The sequence below is a fragment of the Hippichthys cyanospilos genome, chromosome 15 (genome assembly GCF_059441005.1).
Source record: "Hippichthys cyanospilos isolate Australia breed blue-spotted pipefish chromosome 15, RoL_Hcya_1.0, whole genome shotgun sequence".
Classification (NCBI taxonomy): domain Eukaryota; kingdom Metazoa; phylum Chordata; class Actinopteri; order Syngnathiformes; family Syngnathidae; genus Hippichthys; species Hippichthys cyanospilos.
The window spans coordinates 17803052-17822259 of NC_142383.1; the positions used below are offsets into that span (position 1 = coordinate 17803052).

The 19208-nt window shown below is 40.9% G+C and overlaps 1 protein-coding gene across 5 annotated transcripts in view; it reads right to left on the reverse strand.

Moving 5' to 3' along the window:
• Positions 1–253: 253 nt before the first annotated feature.
• fcho2 (FCH and mu domain containing endocytic adaptor 2) overlaps positions 254–19208 on the reverse strand; it is a 34077-nt gene continuing 15122 nt past the window's right edge. The window contains exons 9-29 of one of the 5 annotated variants that reach the window (XM_088434497.1): positions 17471–17515; positions 17315–17384; positions 15986–16007; positions 15737–15793; positions 14754–14813; positions 14460–14633; positions 10865–10889; positions 10403–10442; positions 9453–9538; positions 8262–8654; positions 7307–7416; positions 7099–7228; positions 6303–6389; positions 6112–6171; positions 5790–5901; positions 4513–4668; positions 3209–3341; positions 2750–2949; positions 2594–2658; positions 1944–2108; positions 254–1417 (exon numbers count right to left, since the gene is read on the reverse strand). In XM_088434497.1, the coding sequence (XP_088290623.1) occupies positions 1395–1417; positions 1944–2108; positions 2594–2658; positions 2750–2949; positions 3209–3341; positions 4513–4668; positions 5790–5901; positions 6112–6171; positions 6303–6389; positions 7099–7228; positions 7307–7416; positions 8262–8654; positions 9453–9538; positions 10403–10442; positions 10865–10889; positions 14460–14633; positions 14754–14813; positions 15737–15793; positions 15986–16007; positions 17315–17384; positions 17471–17515 (2213 nt within the window). In that variant the 3' untranslated portion in view covers positions 254–1394. Of the gene's footprint in view, positions 1418–1943; positions 2109–2593; positions 2659–2749; positions 2950–3177; positions 3342–4512; positions 4669–5789; positions 5902–6111; positions 6172–6302; positions 6390–7098; positions 7229–7306; positions 7417–8261; positions 8655–9452; positions 9539–10402; positions 10443–10864; positions 10890–14459; positions 14634–14753; positions 14814–15736; positions 15794–15985; positions 16008–17314; positions 17385–17470; positions 17516–19208 lie in introns of those variants that run through there. The other 4 variants (XM_088434492.1, XM_088434493.1, XM_088434495.1 and 1 more) reach the window with 4 other exon arrangements.

Consider the following 19208-nt stretch of genomic DNA (forward strand, 5'->3'; position numbering starts at 1 on the left):
AAGGATGACAAGAAAAGGTATCAGTGTTCTTATCAGGTGCTTCGTGAAGCTTCATTTAGCAGTTTGAAAAATCAAAAGTTTGTGAATTTTGGTCAAAATTTTCAATTTTTTTTTGTTGTCGACAGGTTTTTATTGTATTTAGGAGGTTTTTTTATGGTCGAAAAAATTCAACAAGTTTTCGACAGATAAAACAGGCACGTTAAGCGAAAAAACACCTTTTTGTGAAGATGAAAAAAAAGAAGACACCAAGCCCTTTTAAAGTAGTCATTCATATATTTGTATATATTCATATATTACACATTTCATACAGGCACAGTGAGAATTCATTACGTAGAGACAAAAATGTGGCTGATATTGTAAAAAAATGTACAATTATTGAGAATCATTTACACAAATTTGCTTTTTAAAAAAAGAAAATCTGTTAAATACAAACACAAAGAAAAAGTGACAAAAGATGGAGGCTCGTAAATATCGTGTCCATTTTTTCGTTTGTTTTTCAGGGCCAGCAAGATCCAGCTTGCTAAAAGCGGCGGGTCAAAATATCCGACGATTTTTTTTTTTTTTTTAGCGCTCATCAAAATCTTGAGATCATGTGACAGAAAATCGTAAGGCGGCCATTTTAGGTTTCCGGAGAAGCGAAAAATCCTGTATTTGCCAAGTTTTTCCCTTCGGCATCCTGCCAACAGGTGGCGCTATCATTCAGGCACGTTTTTTTTTTTTTCTTGGCTGACGAGGGTTGCGCAAAAAACAAAACAAAACAAAAAAATTATTCAAGTTTTGTCGAAAGGCTACAAGTTAATTTGGAATCTTTTTTAAAGCATGGCAACGCTTTTACAGTCGTTTAAAAACACACACAATTTAAAAAGGACGTCGACAAAAGAGCCCTGAAAAAAACCAGCAGAGTTTTGCGAGGAGGCACGTGAGGTCCTGTTTTTTTTTTCGCTTTCTTTTCTCACTCTTTTTTTGCGCTACGAGACAGACTTCCTTCATTGCACGCCATCCGCAATTAGAGCAACAAAACGATTATAACGATTTTTTTTTTAGCTATTAATATTTACACAGTGTGCGGAGTTAACGGTGGGGGGGGGTGTGTGTGTGTGGGGGGGGTCGCCTGAAAAGACTTGTTAGTGCACGTTTTTTTTTTTCCTTCTTCCTCTTTTGACGATTTCAAATATACACTGACGAGATCAAAAAATGTCACTTACGATGATGCCGTACGTCCCCCGAAGCTCACCTTTGCGTTGCTTTTAATTGTCCATTCAACAGTGTTCAGTACTCAGTGCTGCTTTATTGTAGTGATTCCCGCCGGCGGCAGGGGGTTCCTGGGATTTTTTTTTTTTTTTTGTTTAAAGCGAGATAAGGCCTTGAATTGATTTCTTTTGGCCGGGACAGCCTCAGCAATCTGCCATATAGCGACCTGCGGGGAAAACAGACAAGCGGAACAACAATCACAAATTGTAACGTGTTGTTTGGTTTGTTTTTACGTTTTTAGCAGAAAAATCATTTTCGGGATCATTGCGTCTTCATATAAGGAGATATTGCTAAAGCGACCATCTACCAGGAAAGTGCTCATCACAACTTAATTTTGACATTTTTGTTTTTGCATTTTTTTTTTTAGCAGAAAAGAATATTTTGTGGAATTTGTGTCTTCGTATAAAGGCATACTGACAAAGCGACCACGTACCTAGAAAGTGCTCCTCGGCAGCTTTAATGTGATATATTACTTGGCCTGTTTTGTTACAACTGAATTTTTACGTTTTTTGGTTTTTACGTTTTTTTTTAAGCAGAAAAAAATAGCTTTGTGATGCGATCATATAAGACCATGTTGACATAGCGACCATATAACTGGAAAGCGCACATGAACCGCTTTATTGTGATATATTAATCGGCCTGTTTTGTTCCTTTTGGATGGCAAAAACGTTTTGTTTTTTTTTTGGATTTACCTGTGGCGAACCTCTTCTTGCTGAGCGACAGCCTGTAGCCGCTACCCTGCAGCTCCATGTCAACGCCCGACAGAGTGCTGCCCTCGTTCATGAACTGTACCGCTAGCGTGGATGGGTTGGACGGGCCGTTGGACACTTCAAACTTAGCCCGAAGGGATCCGGCGCCTGTCCAAAAAAAAAAGTAAAAAAAAAAAAAAGGAAGCTACAAGGATTCCGCAAATTGCCAACAAAATCGGTATATTAGAGAGCTATGCAAAAGCTATGCAAAATTTCAAACAAAAATTTCACATCCTCGTTTTATTAAAAAAAACGTAGAGTGTGTTCCCTAGGGACAGCAAAATTTCTTTCAAAATTCAACTGGATACTGAAATAATGAGATTTCTCAAGAGTTTTAAAATGCTCTATTATTGACCATTTAGATTTTTGAATAAGGCCGATGCGTATATTTGTCAAAACTCCAAATATTAGTAACAATAGTAGACATTTTGATGTTCTGGAACAAATGACTTGCGTTTCCATTCATTTCAATGGAGAAAGATGATTTGGGATACTGAACATTTTGCATTACAAGCAACGTCATGGGACAAATTCAATTTGTAAGTCAAGTCAACCCTGCATTTGTTAAAAAAAAAGAAATAAAAAGACATCACCTTCGTTGTCAGACTTTTCCGAGATGTCGTTCAACTTCCAGAGACATTTATTCTGTTCCGCGTTCCTGAAAGGACACAAAAAAATGCGATTTTTCTTTCCAATGTTAAGATATAGAACATATTTTTTTTTTGAGCGTGTGTGCTTGGGGTTCCCACCAGAGGGCGACGGGCAGCGACTGCATGGCGGTGACACCCCCGTCCACGGGCACCAGGACCTGGAGGTTGCTGAGCGGCCCCGGGGCCGCCATGGAGTCCGGGTTGTAGCGGTAGTCCACTCGCAGGTCCGTGGAACCTGGGGCGCACTTCCAGTACACGGCCAGGTTCAGCGGCGTGGAGCGGATTCCGTCCGACTGCACCTGAACGCAACGTATCACTTGGGTTTTTTTCTTCTGCTTTTTTTTTTTTTGCTCCAAGCTAGCAATACGAAAAGTGAATGATAGTTCAGTTGTATTTAACTCTTTGGAGATAATTTGAATATTCAGGCGGGTCCTCAAAATCACGTTGCACGCATGCATTACACTGCCCCCTAATGGCCAAGGCGGTATTATAAATACACAATGCGGTTGCTGATCATGCACCCTAACTTGAAAGTCTTTCCCCGACCAGTCCCGGTACCCGGTACTTGAGGATGTCCACGTTGTAGTAGGACGCGGCGGGGTTTTGCTCCGAGGCTTTCCTGAGGTAGGAGGTCAGCGCTTGCATGTTGAACCAGAAGTCCTTGGACTCCGAGTCACCCTGGGACGGATCGCTGCACGACAACAGACACGCACGCACGCACGCACGCAGGCAGCGTGAAGGCCTCGCACGCTTAAAAGGAATAATCGGACGCTCAATTATTCATCGGTCCCTCGCGTCTCCGCCTGTCCGGGCTTTGTGCGCGTCAAGCTCCCGTCGTGTCCTACCAGCTACTAAATCATGGATTCCGTTTGATTCAATTAGTCCGCCGGAGGTGAAAGCAGCCAGCCAATGACTCGAGAGCGAGTCAAATTTACAACCTCGCCCTCGTGAAACCAAGCGCGGAAAAATGCCTCGTATACATATATATACATATGTGTATTAGTGCCGTCAAGCAAAACAATTACTAATTGATCGGCAAATTTTGCACGATTAATCGCGATTGACCCGTTCGATCCCAAAGACGCGATTTTACGTATCTTTCACTAGTCTTAGATCAAGCATAGGCAAACTGCGGCTCGCCCAACTTGAAAAAATTATGAATAAGAATGAAAATGATCATTATTGTAAGAATTCCGAAGGATAGTTGAACTGCATTTTTTTTCCCCATTTTGAGGTGGATTATCATAAGACTCCACCCATCTGCTTTTGGACCGGGCCTTTTGTCAAATTTTACGCTTTGCAGCCCTTGAGAAAATAGGTTTGCCCATTCCTGTTGGAGCTGTTCAATCCCAGGCACTTCAAGATATTTTGAGACCCTCCTTTACTGTAGCATTTGAAAGAAAAAAAAACTTTAAATGCATACCTGGAATTGAATGCCTGGATTCTGTAAGGACGTATAAATACGTCTTTGGGAGTGAATGCGTTAATGGCATTTTTTAACAGCCACTTTCTACAAAACCCTTCAACTTTCCTTCATGTCAATGAATGCAGAAAAAAACAAAGGATGTGTGAAATAATCATTAGTTGCAAGCCTAATTACGTATGCATTTTTTCCTGTGCCATATAACGTTTGTATTTTTTACGTTACTGTTTAGTCATGCCACCTGCAAATGACCATCGTGAGACTTTTTTTTTTTTCCCTTTCAGGCAGTAAAACGCAAGGCGGCCCGCTTTTTGCTTTTGCAGACGTCAGCTGGAAAGTATTTCCCCCACAGCCTAATGACACCTTAAAGCCCGCCCGCTTATTCAATTTCCCCCTCTGGATCGTCCCGTCCCAAATGGGCGCTTCCAAAAAAGGCTACCTGAAGAGGAGCTGCTGGTTGGGGAGGATCTGCTCCAGGCGTCGCGTGTTCTTCAACTTGAAAGTGAGCACGGCGGGCGAGGGGTTGCCCGTGAACACCTTGATGATGCCCGAGGGGAAGGACAGCGTCATGTCGCCGGTGATCTTCACGATGCACCTGCGGGACGAACGCCAAACCGGATTGGTTTTCCGGACACTTCCGTATGCGGGTGATGAGCCCCGAAATCATCCTGTTTAAACGACGCTCACATTGGGCTCCGATTTTCAAATAGAGGCCAAAATAAGGGGGCGTGCTTTGAGGGCCTCCGCTTGCATCGCTTGTCAAATGTTCCAGCGGCTAATCCCCGACTAAATAAGCATTCGCCCATTCGTTCGATTTATCCATTCTCCTCTTACACCCCAACTCAGCGGCCGCGAGCCGATAAAACGGTTTGCGGCTACGGCATGAAACTCGTCTTGTAAAACAAAATGGTTGAAGGTGGATCAAGAGAAAGAGGGAAAAAGATGAAGGAGTCAGAAGAAATGGATGCATGAAGTGAAGTAAAAGGAATGACAGATAACAGAAGTCAGTCAGTCCTGGTTGAAGGAGAGAAGGAAATGAGGAGGAAAAGGGGAAGGCGGGAAAGGAGGAAGGGAATGAAAGAGGAAGGACTAAGGAAAAAAGAAAAGAAGGGAGTAAGCAGGAAAGGAGAGGGAAGGCAGTATGAAAGGAAGGAAGGAACAAGCAGAAGGGAAGGAAGGAAAATGAGGAAGGCATGCAAAGAGGAATGGAACGAGAGAGGAAGGAACACAGAGAGGAGAAAAGAAGGAAGCAAAAGGAAGGAAGGAAGAAGCGAAGGACAGAGAAAGGGGAAGGCAGACAAGAAGAAAGAGAATGAGAGAGGAACACATAAAGGACAGGAAAAAGGAAGGAAAAGGAAGGAAGGAGGGGGGAAGCCAGGAAGGAAGGGTGGAAGGCAAGATAGAAGAAAGGAACAAGGAAAAAAAAGGCAGAAGGGAGGGAGGAAAGGATTAAGGAAGGAAGGGGGACGGAAAAGGTAAGAAATGCAGAAAGGAAGGAAGGGAGAAGGAAAGAAGGAAGGAAGGCAGGAAGAAAAAAGGACGGCAGAAGAGAAGGAAGCTATGATAGAGGAAGGAATAGGAGAGGGAAGGAAGGGAGGCAGAAAGGAAGAGAGGAAAGAAGTAAGCCAGGATGAAAAGAAGCCACGCAGAAGGGAAGGAAGCAATGTTGGAAGGCGGGAAGGAAAGCAAGGCCTTGGAAAGTCACGCGCGCCTCACTTGCTGGGGTCGGCGCCTTTGAAGTAGGCGTTGACGGACTCGGTGAAGGCCACGGCGATGGGCAAAGCATCCTGGGACGCCAGCGTCACAGGGCTGGGACCGCGAGACGTCCCTGCACAAATACAAGATAAACAGCATAGTAAGAAGGACGAGGAGGACTAGGGCGGCGTCATCGGGGAAAAGCTCGTGTGAGCTGGCCGCTGTTAGGGTGTCAGGATGCAAAGGCCTTTCACGCAAATTAGTAGTGGATGCTGTTAAAGTCGGTCGGCGAGCGGGCGGCTAATTCGACTCGGAAAAGCGGGAGGAGCGCCTTCCCGGCTACCTGCTGGTGTTTCGCATCGCCTCTCAAAGGTTGGCAGCTTGGAGACAAACAGGTCGTCCTCTTGAATCAAAAAGAAGTAAAGGGGGACACAAATGACAAACGGGCACGATTTGGGATCAAGTTCCTGCGGGAATTTGGAAAAAAAAAAATCAGAAAGAAGGGAGACGAGGGTTTGGGAGCCAGAAACTCACTTTGACTAAGAGGGAACAAAGGTGAAAAACAGGGCGGAGGAGAAGAGAAGATGTCAGGCGCGCGGACGGCAACAATGTGATCGGGGCCTGGGAGACCAGCGACAGGGAAGGAGAAAAGCAAGATGGGATAAAAAAGTGATGGACAAAGTCAAACGTTTCGAGATGTTTGCGTAAGAGGCGAAAAGGTGATGAAGGACAAAGAAATGAATGAAAAGCATGAGAAAATAAACTGTACAAATTAAAAAAAAATGAAAGAAAAAAAGCAGGAATTTGGGATTGAAGGAAATGAAGGGAGCGTGTAAATAATAAATGTACAAAAGGAGGGCAAAAAACAAAAAAAGTAATCACAAAAACCAAAAACTGAAAAAAGCAATTAAAAATGTACGAAAGGAAATAAAACAAAACAATGAAAGGAACAGAAAGAAAGAAGGCACAAAAAAGCAAGAACTAAATGAACAACAAAAAGCAAGACTGAAATCAGAAAAAGGCAAATAGTACAAATATACAAAATTCAAGTGAAAGAACAACAAAAAAGAATGGATACAACTAGAAAAAGAAACTTGAGGAAAATGGGGAAAATGAAATGACAATAACAAAAGAAAAAAGACAAGCACAAAATCGGAAACATACGATAAACGTTTACAAAAACAAATAAAAAAAGCAGAGAAAGAACCAAAGAAAAAAGTTTCAAAAAAAACAAGAAAAGAAAAAGTCATATGGAAAAAAAAAACAAAAAAAAAGAACAAAAAGCAAGAAAAAATAAAGAACAAAATCAGACAAGATAGGTCCTCCTCACCGACGGTTGGCGTGTTGGCGGCGCTGAGCGATGCGTTGGAGGACAGCGAGGACGAGCTTTCGGCGCGGGCCAGCGGCGCCGCCGGGGGCGGACTGGCGCCGGGCGCCTTGGGCGGACTGAACGGTCTCGCCTGGACGCAAACAAATTTGACAAAGGCGAGCCCGCGTCACACCGCCGCCGCCGTTCTTCACCCTTTGTCGGCGCTCACCATCTCGTTGATGCCGCCCAGTTTTCCCGTGGGCACTTTTGGCCTGGACGAGGGGCGGGGCGGCGGAACCAGCGTGCCCGCCGTCAGAGGGGTTGGCGGACGGTTGGGAGCTGCCCAAAAAGCGAGACGCCGATTAGTTGCAAAAAAAAAACAAAAAACACAATTCCCTTCCAAAATAATGCAACACAACCAAAAACACACACAGCAAAAAAAACAAGCAAGCAATCTAAAAAATTAATGGTTCAAGACAAAAACAGGCATCACGTCAAAGCTCATCCAATGCCAGAGACGTACTTTTACGTCTTTTAAGAGGCCAGACATTCAATCCTCGGGACATCTTTAGATCTACTTCATGCGTAAAATACAAAATGGCAAAATCTAACAAATATACATATAACACAAAGAAAAACAGGTCATGAGTCAAACAAGAAAAAAAAAGACTTGATAAAAAGTAAAATAAAAAAATAAACAAAAACTGAAAAAATACAGCAATAAATACCATGAATACACAAATAAAAAATTCCATTTCACCCAAGGGACAAGGAGTATAAGAACTCTAAATGTAAAACAAAAAATCAAGACAAAAACACAAGAATAAACATTTCAAAAACATTAGAATGTTAAACATCAGAAAATTCAACATTAAAAAAAAGTTGGAAATTAAAGACATTTTATCAACATAAAAGACAAAAAAAAATAAAAAATAAAAATAAAAAAATTGAGTGGAAAAAACAAAAAATATACATCATTAAAATAAAATAAGTAAAATAGGAATAAGTGAAATCTTTTTCTTTTATTAGTAAAAAAATACTAGCTTAAAGTTTGAGCAACAGGTGAGTAAAATCACAAATTGCAAAATAATAAATACGAATACCACGCACAAACCGGAACAAATAAATAATAAATTCCATCCAAACTTCAAGCATGCGGTCCAAGATCAAGTTGGGAAGGTTACCCGGCGTCCAAACGTGCGCCGTCCCGTCGCTCGAGCCCAAGAAGGCGTGGGGAAACCCGGGGCCGGCCCTTTCCGACGAGTCCTCCGACAGGAAGCGGCCGGCCCTTCCGGGCGGCCGCCGCCCGCCCCCCGTCTTGTCCCCGAAGGCCATCCGCCGGCTCGCCGGCCGCCGGACGGAGGAGAAGGCGTCTTCGGCGTCCTCCGCCGAGCTCCGGATGCCGTCGGCCGTTTCGGGCGGCGCGCTGACGGGGGCGCTGCGGGCCCGGGCGGGCGGCGGCCGCGGCGCTCGGAAAAGGCCGTCCGCCGAGTCCCGCGGGGGGGACGGGGACCGCGACCGGGACGCGTCTTTCAAGGGGGGCGAACGCCCGGGCGCCGGCGACGTCTCCGCTGAAACTTTATCAAGTGGCGGCGGCGGCGGACCCCAAGCAGAAAATACAGCGCGCGTATCAAAGGTCTACACGCCCCTACGCAAACACTCAAATGAAACCCAAATCCTCATTCCAATCATTTCAAAACAGTGAAAGAAATTCAAACAAAAAGAAATGAAATCACGTGCTTGCAAAATGAGTTGGTTAGTAGTTCATGGTTAGTACATTTACTTCTATTGTTCATTTTGTGGGACTGCTCATAATGTGGGACATCTGACACACACTTATCTTAACCCGCAGCAAATATATAGCTTATGGATATATTATTTATTATTATTATTATTATTATTATTTATATATTCATTCTATTTTGCTATGATTTTGACACTGTTGCCAGTGTTGGTGCGCCCTATACACCATAAGATGGAAAATACCAGAATTTGACCTTAAAATTAAGGGTGTGTCCTATATTTGGGGAATTACGGTAATTGCCATATTAACCGCCAGCCCAATAGACGAATCTTTGACGTCTATTTGCGACATGGCAGAGAATGAGTTAAAAATAAGTTGCAATCACACACACAAAAAAAACCAAATTGTGAAGACTAGGCGCAGCGATGCTCTTTTTGACTTTAACGAGGCGCCGTTTGACAACATGCGTGCCGGGGGGCTTTCACGGGCGACCCGCTTCGCCCCGACCAGGTGCCAATTAAGGCTGGATTACGGCCGGGCTTAGGCGGCGGGTCAGCGCTGATGTCACGCCTTTACAAACGGCGTGGCACGAAAAGCCCGCTGCCGCCGGACTCGCGTAGTGGTCGGGTACCTGCGGACGTGGGCGCGGCTTGGCTGGAAGCCGCGGTCATGAAGGGGCCGAGCGGATCCAGGGACAGGAGGTCGTTGTTGCTCAGTCTGAAGAGAAAAAGGTCACATCGTTTTTATTGCTTTCAAATTCACGCTAAATTTGTTACATTCACTTCTACCATTTTTTTGTTGTTAAAATTAGGGCTGAATTATTTGAATTTGATTAATTCGTGATTTTAAAGAGCGAAGATTTAAGAATGAACCATGTGAAATCCAGATCGGGGGGTTTACAAAAAATTTATCTCATTCGATCCCAAAGACGTGATTTTACGTATCTTTCAACAGTCTTCGATCTATTCCTTGTTTTATTTGTTTGTACAGACAACTATTTTGAGAACTTTCTCTATTATAGTATTAAAATAATAATCTGTCAATAAGTACCTGGGAGCAATGTCTGAAAAAAACGTATAAATACGTCTTTGGGATTGAATGAGTTAAAGGCAACGGCCACTTCACAATTTTTAGCAGTAAAAAGTTCACATTTTTCTTATAATTTTAGTTTGCATCCATTTTTAGACACTATTTTAGCCAAATACTTGAAACTGTTTGAAAAAACTATGAACAAACACCAATTAATTTCTTCAAAATGTAAAAAATACGCCTTTGGGATTGGGTTAGTATGAAAACTAAATTATTTTTTACATACAGTTAAAGCAAATTTTTTTGACTTGCCGTTGACTGAAAATGACCTCGTGCTCAATCGATGATTGTCACATGACTAACAGATGAGCTGTGATTGGTTGTCACCTGAGCCTTGCGCGCAGGTGACATTTTCAGTCAAAGGTTGTAACAGTACGCGAAAATAATCGAGTTATCGAGTAATGCACAAAATATGAACTTTTAATGCTCTAAATAAGTCGATTATTCCTTGTAAATATTCAGTTTAGGTTCAAACGGATTTTAATTACTTACTCGTATGACGTCGGCACTCGCGCTTTGGCTAGCTCGTCACCTGCGCGGAGAAAAACACATTTATGGGCGACCATTCAATTAACCAATCCACCTCGATCAACCAGGAACCAGTCAAAATCGATTGCAGCCAAATCTGCAGGCTGACGACCAATCGGCAGAGCGCCATACAACCCGTTGTTGACCCATCCGCGGACAGATGTTGAATTTCAACTGAAAAAGTGACAGGCGACCGTTCCGAGTCCACCGTGGAATAGATGAGCTCATTCCCATTTGAATAGCGTAAAACAAATCAAATGAATTGAAAGTGAATGGAAATTGCTTTGACATTACAAATGTACACAGACACAAAATGTTCTGTTTATTTTCGGACGATATTAATGACATCGTCGACGCGCTGGCTCGAAAGCTCGGCTAATCAAAACGCGACCTTGTGGAGGGGGCTTTCAAAAAATAGATACTCACTGGATTGGTTCCTCCGCATTTGGCCCTGAAAAAAAGAAAAACAAAAACAAATTATTGCAATCAACTTGCTGGAAAACATCCAGAAGAAAAACAATATCAAAAATGAATAATAACTCATTCAATCCCAAAGACGTATTTTCACGTATCTTACAAGAGTCTTAGACCTACAGTCACAGGCACTCTATTATTCAGAAAATATTTTGAGGCACTCTTTTATCCTAATATTAAAAAAAAAAAAAAAGAAGTAAATTAGTACTGTACTTGGGATTAAATGTCTTCATCCAAATGACGTATAAATACGTCTTTGGGATTGAATGAGTTAATTACCTCAGGTGATCAATTACTTTAGTGTTTAATTACTAAAAGTTGTTACCGCAATGACAATGATCATGCATTTTACAATAAATAATTTAAGTTTTTATAAGAGAGGCCTTTATTTGTAGATTGTACTGAGAAATAACTAATAAATGCATGTAAAATAGCACATTTTAAACATTTATTAAGGGTGGTAATATTTTTCAACAAATATTTAGCACATATTGTCTTTTGTATCCCCAACAAATGAATTTTTTATTCCCTGAAATTAAAAATAAGCAACACTTTTGTAAAAAGTAATTTAAAATGATTTAGTTTTACATAAAAAAAGCACTATAACTGACTTTTTAAAATTGATTTTTTGCACTTAACTTCTTCACGCTTCCCATTTGAATTGTGTTTGTACGTAATTACAATTCCACACTGAATTATTATTCTTTTTTGACATGTATCTATTTTCATTTGATTGCTTTTCCTGTTTTGTCAAAACGGACGATACAAATAAAGTTGCCGACAAAGTGTTAAAAAAAATCAATAACGAGATGTCCCCATGAATCACACAAAGGTTTTTGGAAACAACGGGGTGTCAGAACATTGGACGCCGTGCAGTGACCGTCACTCAAGAACGAGACAAACGCGTAAATCAGAAGACGTAAATCCTCTCGTCTCCTCTGCGTGTGTGTGTGTGTGTGTGTGTGTGTGTGTGTGAGAGAGAAACAGCAAAATGGCTTTGAGGGACACAAAACAGGCGAGGTTCCGTCCCACCCGGCGCTAAGCGGCAAATGGGTTCAATTACGGCTCTCCTCGGTGACCACACGCACACACACACACGTGTATATAAATAGAAAAAGAGGTGGAGGGGGAGCCAAACAGGAGGTTGGGAGAGACGAAAATAAAAAAAAAAGACATTTCAATAATTGACACCAGACGACGACGCGGCAGCCGAGAGGATGATGGATGGCCACTTTAATGGGGAAACCTCCTGTCAATATAAACAGGAAGTGACACGGGGCCACCGTGCGAGCCTTATTGCGCAGGTGACAGATTTTCCACAAAAGAAAACAAATAGCAGTTCTGTAGAAAGTAGTTGAAAAAAGTGGTAAAAGTCATTTCGAAAAAGCCGTATTTTGTATCAAAATATATATGATAAATCTTAAATAAATCCCATTAGGCTTACATAATACTTTACAATTTTTTTGGCTGGCAAAATATAGCAAACATTTGAACCCCCCACCACAGTAAAAAAAATTAGGTAACTATAATATTGATAACTAAGATATTAAGCTAGTTTAAAGTATGTTTAGTTTAAGAAAAACAAACTCGTCGCTTGAGAACCATACAAAAAATGACGTTTTTGTACATTTGGAAAAATCTCATTTTTCATAAGCATTCAAACACATTGGACAACTTTGCTATTCAGTCAACACAGTGTGTCATCTGTGTATGATTTTATATTCAACTTTGGAGGTATATTTGTGGTAGTATATTTTGCCATAGTTTATTCCACAACTGGGTAAGTTTCACTTGCGGCTCATCTACTGGTAAATTGTGTTACCAAAATATGATTAAAACGTCACAAAATAAATAATACGCTAATAAAATTTAGCAATGAATCACAACATGTTCCAATTAATTAGCTCATAATTTGAAAAGGTACACATAGTACTGTATTACGTTCTCGGCATTAAAAAGCATGTGTTGATACCTGAAAGAAAACATTAATTGTACATTTTATTATAGCAAACCATTACAATTAAAATGTATTAAAATATTGTTTTCAATTTTTCTTTAGAGAAGATGAAGGCAATTTTGGGAGCATTTTGTTTCCTGAAACAACTTGTCTGAAAAACTCAGCAGTAGACGCTTTAAAAGCAACATCTCGGGAGTGCGCATGCGCGAGTGTGTGTGTGTGTGTGTGTGTGAGAGAGAGAGAAGAAAGCAAGCAAACAGAGGAGCATGTGCCCTCTCTTTGCCACGCCAAGCTTGGCACGCACACACGCACAAGTGACTTGAATTTTTCATGGCTTTGCTTATGTGCAGAAAGTGTGTGTGTGTGTGTGTGTGTGTGTGTGTGTGTGTGTGTGTGTGTGTGTGTGTGTGTGTGTGTGTAAGACCGTCTGCTGCGACATATCGCTTTAAGTGCATGAGTGTGTGTGTGTGTTAAAATAAAGTTATTTTGGGTAGGTAAAGAATAAAACTTAAAAATAAAATGTTTCAAAATTCAAGCATCAATAATTAACATCTGCTGGATAAAAGTAGTTGCAGATGTTGACGAAGATAAACTGTGCAATTATTAATTGTAATTTTTGTATTTTGTCTGATATTTTTTGAATGTAATTTGTTTATCACTGAATGTTTTTATTTTTAATTCGTGTTTTATTTGAATTCAATTTTTATTTGGATTTATTTTACTTTATTCATTTTTATCATTTTATTTATTTTTTATTTTACTTTTGTTCATATCATTAATTCATAACAATAAAAATACAAGACCATTTTATACTGTTTAATATATTCACGCTGCAGTTTAAATTTTATTTGAAGTTTTTGTTTATTATTGAATATTCTGGTTTTATATGACTTTGATTAATAATTAATTAAAACTTGAATAAATGAGCTCAAAGTGACCACAAAAATGATTTGGGCGTCCTATTGTTGTAAGTTAATATTTAAAAAATGTCTTTGTTGATGATTAAATGCAGTAAATTGCACTGACCCAAAAACATTTTGGTGTACCAAAGAAACTTAACATCTTCAGACAAATTGATGCCTGAATAAACACAATTTGAAATCAACTAAATGGTTATTTAACCTGGAGTTTTTGTCACAAAAAAAGAATCCAGTAATACTCGTTCCAAATTATAATTTCCTCAAAACACTTTTTTCCCTCTGTCATTGTCCAATTGTGCTTACAACTTCATTTTTGTCTGAATTCATTCTAGATATCAGTTCAAAATCCCTAAGTCAAGGTAATATATCCTGGGAAATGTATGTAAACACTGTATTTAACTTTGTGCGCTGTTAAGTAGCAAGGGGGGGGGGCAAGGGGGGCTAAAGCAATCACGTAAAGCCGCATGTGACTCACGAGCTAATGCTCAGGCTCTTGTTAAGTATAAAAATAAATGCCTTGAAAGGCCAGGAATGCCACCGGCAGCCTTCTGTGCTCAAGCCTGACTGAAACGCTCCCCTGATGCCCTCTAGTGTTCAAGAGCGGAAGTGTAATTCCTCCGCCTCGACTCTTGAGGCAACATTTTTTTTTTTTTTGGGAGGAACCACTTACCGAGGTAGATGGCGACAGGACGATGTTGCCGATGGAGGCCTTGAGCTCGTCGATGGTGGCGCGGTTCTGTTGCGGCCCGTTGTTGGGCTGCACGGGTTTGATCTCCACGTGGAACTTGCGCGGCTCCTCCTCGTCCTCGGAGTCGCTGGACGAGTAGAAGGAATTCTCTTTGGCATGTTGGCCAAGTCCCGTTAAGGAAGCCGCACATTGCATAATCGAGCAAATGATAAAGTAGGCAATGAAACAAAAGCACCAAAAAAAAAAAAAAAATCAGATAACGTGTGATTTAAGGATATCATTCTCTATGGATTCTGGCCGAATGCAAAAGCCCTCGTCGTCCACTTGTGGAACGTTCTGCAAAAGAAAACAAATTAGTCACATCAGCAAGGTAATTATGGGGTTTTTTTGCTACCCCAAATAAAAAAATCAATTAAAATTCCATTTTTCAATTGAATTTTTTGTGTTGCAAATAGGATTAGGGCCAATGAAGACAAAAAAAAAGGTTGGCAAGAACTTTAGGCTCAGAATTTTGACCTTATTTTCAGAAGTTTCACTCTACAATCGGAATTCTGACTTTAAAGTCACAAGACAGAGAACTTGAAAGTAGGAATGCGGACTTCAGACTCTATAAAAGTTTGAATTGTGAGACCCCTGATCAAGCTAGCCAGAATTCTGACTTTTAAAGTGAGAATTCTTCATTCAAAATTCAGTTTTAACTTTATTCTCAAAATTCGGATCTTCAATTGAGAATGTAGACGTCTCAGAATTCCAACTTAAAAATGTTGTGACTAAAATTGCAATTCTGGGAATTTTTATTCAAAATCCAGAGTTCTGACTTTATTCTCAGAATTTTGACGTTAAAGTGAGAATTTAGACTTCTCTTAAAGCTCATTTTAAAGCGACCGACTCGAGTTCCAAAAACGGTCCGGATTCCGATCGGATTCTAAAGTTAGATTTCGAAGAATAGAATTTCAAGTCTAAAAACCAGGTGGCTGACTTGAGCCTCGAAATTCCTCGTCAGAATTCTCACTTTAGCAAATTCTGACTTTCAAGTGAGACTTTTCACTCAAAAGTACCAGAAAAGCTAAATCTCTTGTGCGCTTGCGCCATGAGATTTCGCTAATATGAAAACCTGGAGAAACGGAAATCAGAGCGAGGCGCTCTTACGCGAGGAATTACGGTAAGCGGACATGTACAGTGTGCGCAACAGACTTCATCATTTATTCCAGGCGAGCGAGCGTGCGTGCGTGCGTGCGTGCGTGCGTTGGCTAGCTTACAGCATTCTGAATGTCTATGGCCCCGTAGTATCCGGGGGGAGCGCCGTTGGCAGCGTTCTGGCGGCATAAACAAAGACAGGAGGAGTGAATGAATGAATGAAGCGATGAGCAAATGCGCAAAACAAACAAGAGGGAAGCGGGGAGCCGGCGAGCGAGTCACATGTCCGAGTAGTAAACGAGCGCCTCCCCCGCCGCTCCACAACAACAACAACAACGGCGAGCCGGAGGAGGAAGAAAGCCTTTACTCACACTCTCTGCTTCCGTCGATTCCCTGCCAGACAAAAAAGGGACGCCGCGTCGTGACAAAATCTTGGCGCCGCGTTCAAATGGCGGACAGCGGGCCCGCCTTCCCGCCTGACGATATTTCGTGTATCGTTACCAAATAATAACACTGCCGTGCGTACTTAAAGGCGCGTTCGCGTCGTCTGGCAAAAAAGAACATTTTGCCGATGAAAATGTTCCGCTTGCCGTTGACTGAAAAGGACGTGGCGCGCGCGCGGGCTTGCTAGGTTTGGTCATGTGACACACAAGTTGAGAGGTGATTGGTTGATACCTGAGCACTTAAAGATATAAAAAATGGTGTCATCATAATGAATAATGATTCACTGTAAGTATTTATATAATAGTTATAATTGAAACATAATTATATAATCAAAATATATGTAATATTAGTTATTTAATAATGATAAAATGAATAATAACTCAACATTGACAACATTAATATTTCACTTGTGGAAATGTCTCCATTTTCTTTAAGTTTTAAACATTTTGACTTAAGCTTTAGAGCAACTTTTTTATATTTTGTTTAAATCTTCATTTTATGTTTTTTTTAACTCATTCAATGCTACTCACAACTATAGGTGACGTTTTTATTTTTACAAAAATGCTTCATTTTAGTTTGACTAGTTTTAGCAATACCTTTCTTTTTTTTTTTTAATAACTCACTGAATCCCGTCAAAGATCAATTTTAAACTGAGTTTTATGTCAAAATTCCATCTGAAATTGGCTTAAAAAGAGTGTATATATATGGTTTAAATTTTTTTTAATTCCTCATTTTAGGTATGATTTTTTGTATTAGCTTGAGTTTTTTTTAAACTTATTTAAATGTTAGTCACTGCTATTGGTGTGCATTTTTTATTTTTTTTTAAAATGCTTCATTTTGGTTTATTACTTTTAGCAATACTTTTTTTTTTTATAAATCATTAAATGCCGTTGACGGCTGTGGACGTCAAACATACATTTTTAACGTAGTTATAGGTCAATAATCCATTTTTAAATAGGCTGGCAGTTAAAGAATTAATACATGGCATAAATGTCAAGTGCAAAAATAAAAACTAAGTTACGTGTAGTAATGTAAACAAAAATTCTCAAACAACTGCCTTGAAGATATGTAGAAAAAGCAATACTAACAAAAATATTAAAATGAAAGCATGACGAATATAATAAATAAGTTTATTTTACTCAAATTTAAAAAATTCATTTATTCATTTCATTCTTTTTTTGTGAGCCACAATAACGTCGATATGGTCAATGTTGAGTATAATAATGAATAATTTCTAATAAAATTGCTAAACTTACGTGGAGTCTGTGTCTTTGTCTTTTCTGCGTCCAGGGATGCCAAATGGCTTTCTCCTCCTGGGTTTGGCACCTTTGAGCGCACAGAATAAAGTTGATTCCTAAAAATATCACTCTGGCATAAATGACACATATTCATATCCTAAGTACACTTCCTACCTTCGGTAGCGATGGCGGTGTTGCACTCTTCAAACTCAATGGGCCCTAATGAGAGAAAGAAAAATCTTTTTAGGTTCATTTGGCACACAAAGGGTCAACGATCCGCCGCTGCGAACGCGGCGAATGTACATCACGCAATAATCGCACACACGTACACACTTGTGTCAAATACACAAAGGTACACACACACACAAGGGCGGAGGGGAAGTTGGCGTGCGGCGCAGAGTGTACGCAAACAGAGCCCGGTTGATCCCACGGGGCAGACGGGGTCAACGACCCAGTCAAACGTACGTCTGGTGGCCGTCGCCGCCTCGAAAAAGGAAAAAAAAAAAAAAAAAAAACGCACCCGCGCACTCTCACAGGCGGCGACTCAAAATATGTGTTTTATGCATTGTTCGTAGCGACGTGTCGCTAATAAATCATTATATCATAAAAAATTCAAATACTTGTAATGTGTGTATGAATTCTGGTATTTATATCTAATTATTTATTTTTTTAGCTGTAAACTATTAACATACAAGTGAAAATTCACTTTTTCAACAGTAGTAGTTTATACTGTAATCACCGTAACGGCTATGCTAATTTTTGTTAGCCCGCCTTTGCTGTTTCAACTTATGAGCACACCTGCACTGCTCATCAGTTTAGCATTTTTTTCCTTCGGCATGTTAGCAAAGATTTGATTGTTTTTTATATGCTGCGGGCAGCAAAAAAAATGGAGCCACAAATAGCCCGCAAGCCCTAGTTTGGACACCACAGTTGTATGTTTATTTCCCTTTTCGTAAGGATTTGAGTGTATGTATTTCAATATACAGCTTACAGGCTACATAAATGCTGGGAAATATTTTACAAGTATGGTTTTTTTTTTGCATTTTGTGTCATGTTCAGCCTCTTAGGAAAACCTCTTACAAATCAACTTTTTCACAGGACACGCCAAGTCTGCTAACCCAATTAGAATAAGACACATAAGTCAAAAGATTACATGCGAGCGAGCGTTAAATGCCCCATGGACAAAGCTGCTCAATCGGCTTACGAGACGCTCTTCTTGACTTTTACCTGGCCACGAGCCAAGATGGCACGTAAAGATACAATCGTACGCGCCGCACTTGCGCCATCGTCAATATTGAGGCATTGATACGTCTCATCATATTTGATCGCATTTTCCCTACGCATTTCATAGTTGTTCCATACAGATGCACATGTTGCTTTACCAGTGAACTGTCTCCTGATGGCTAGCAAGAAAAAAAAAAGCGGATAAGCCGGATTGGACTATTAAATCGCAGGGCTCAAATCATGAGAAAAAAGTTGCGGCGTTTAGTCCGAAAAATACGGTATTGAATTGGCGGTAAAATGGAAAAAAAAAAAATACAACTGAAGCGCAGCGTCGAGGTAGCACTTTTTTCCGAGCGGCCTTGAAAACAGGAAGTGCAATTTGCAATCAGAGCGGATAGCGGAAGAGGCAGCGCCCCGCGGCGATACGGCACGATACGCTAACGCGCCTTGACCTGAAAAGAACAAAAGCCGGCCGTGTTTTCACTCGGAACGTATACATTAGCCGCGTCATCCCTCGTCCTCCGAGGTTGGCGGGGGGGGTGGGGGGTGGGGGGGGGGGTGGGGGGGTACTATTGATGCATTGTTTGGCGTGCGGCGGCGCCCCGATGTGAAGCGCAGGCAAGCGGCGAGTCACGAGAGGCGGCCATCACGCCAAGTGAAGTGGATAAAGTACACCGATGACTGATCT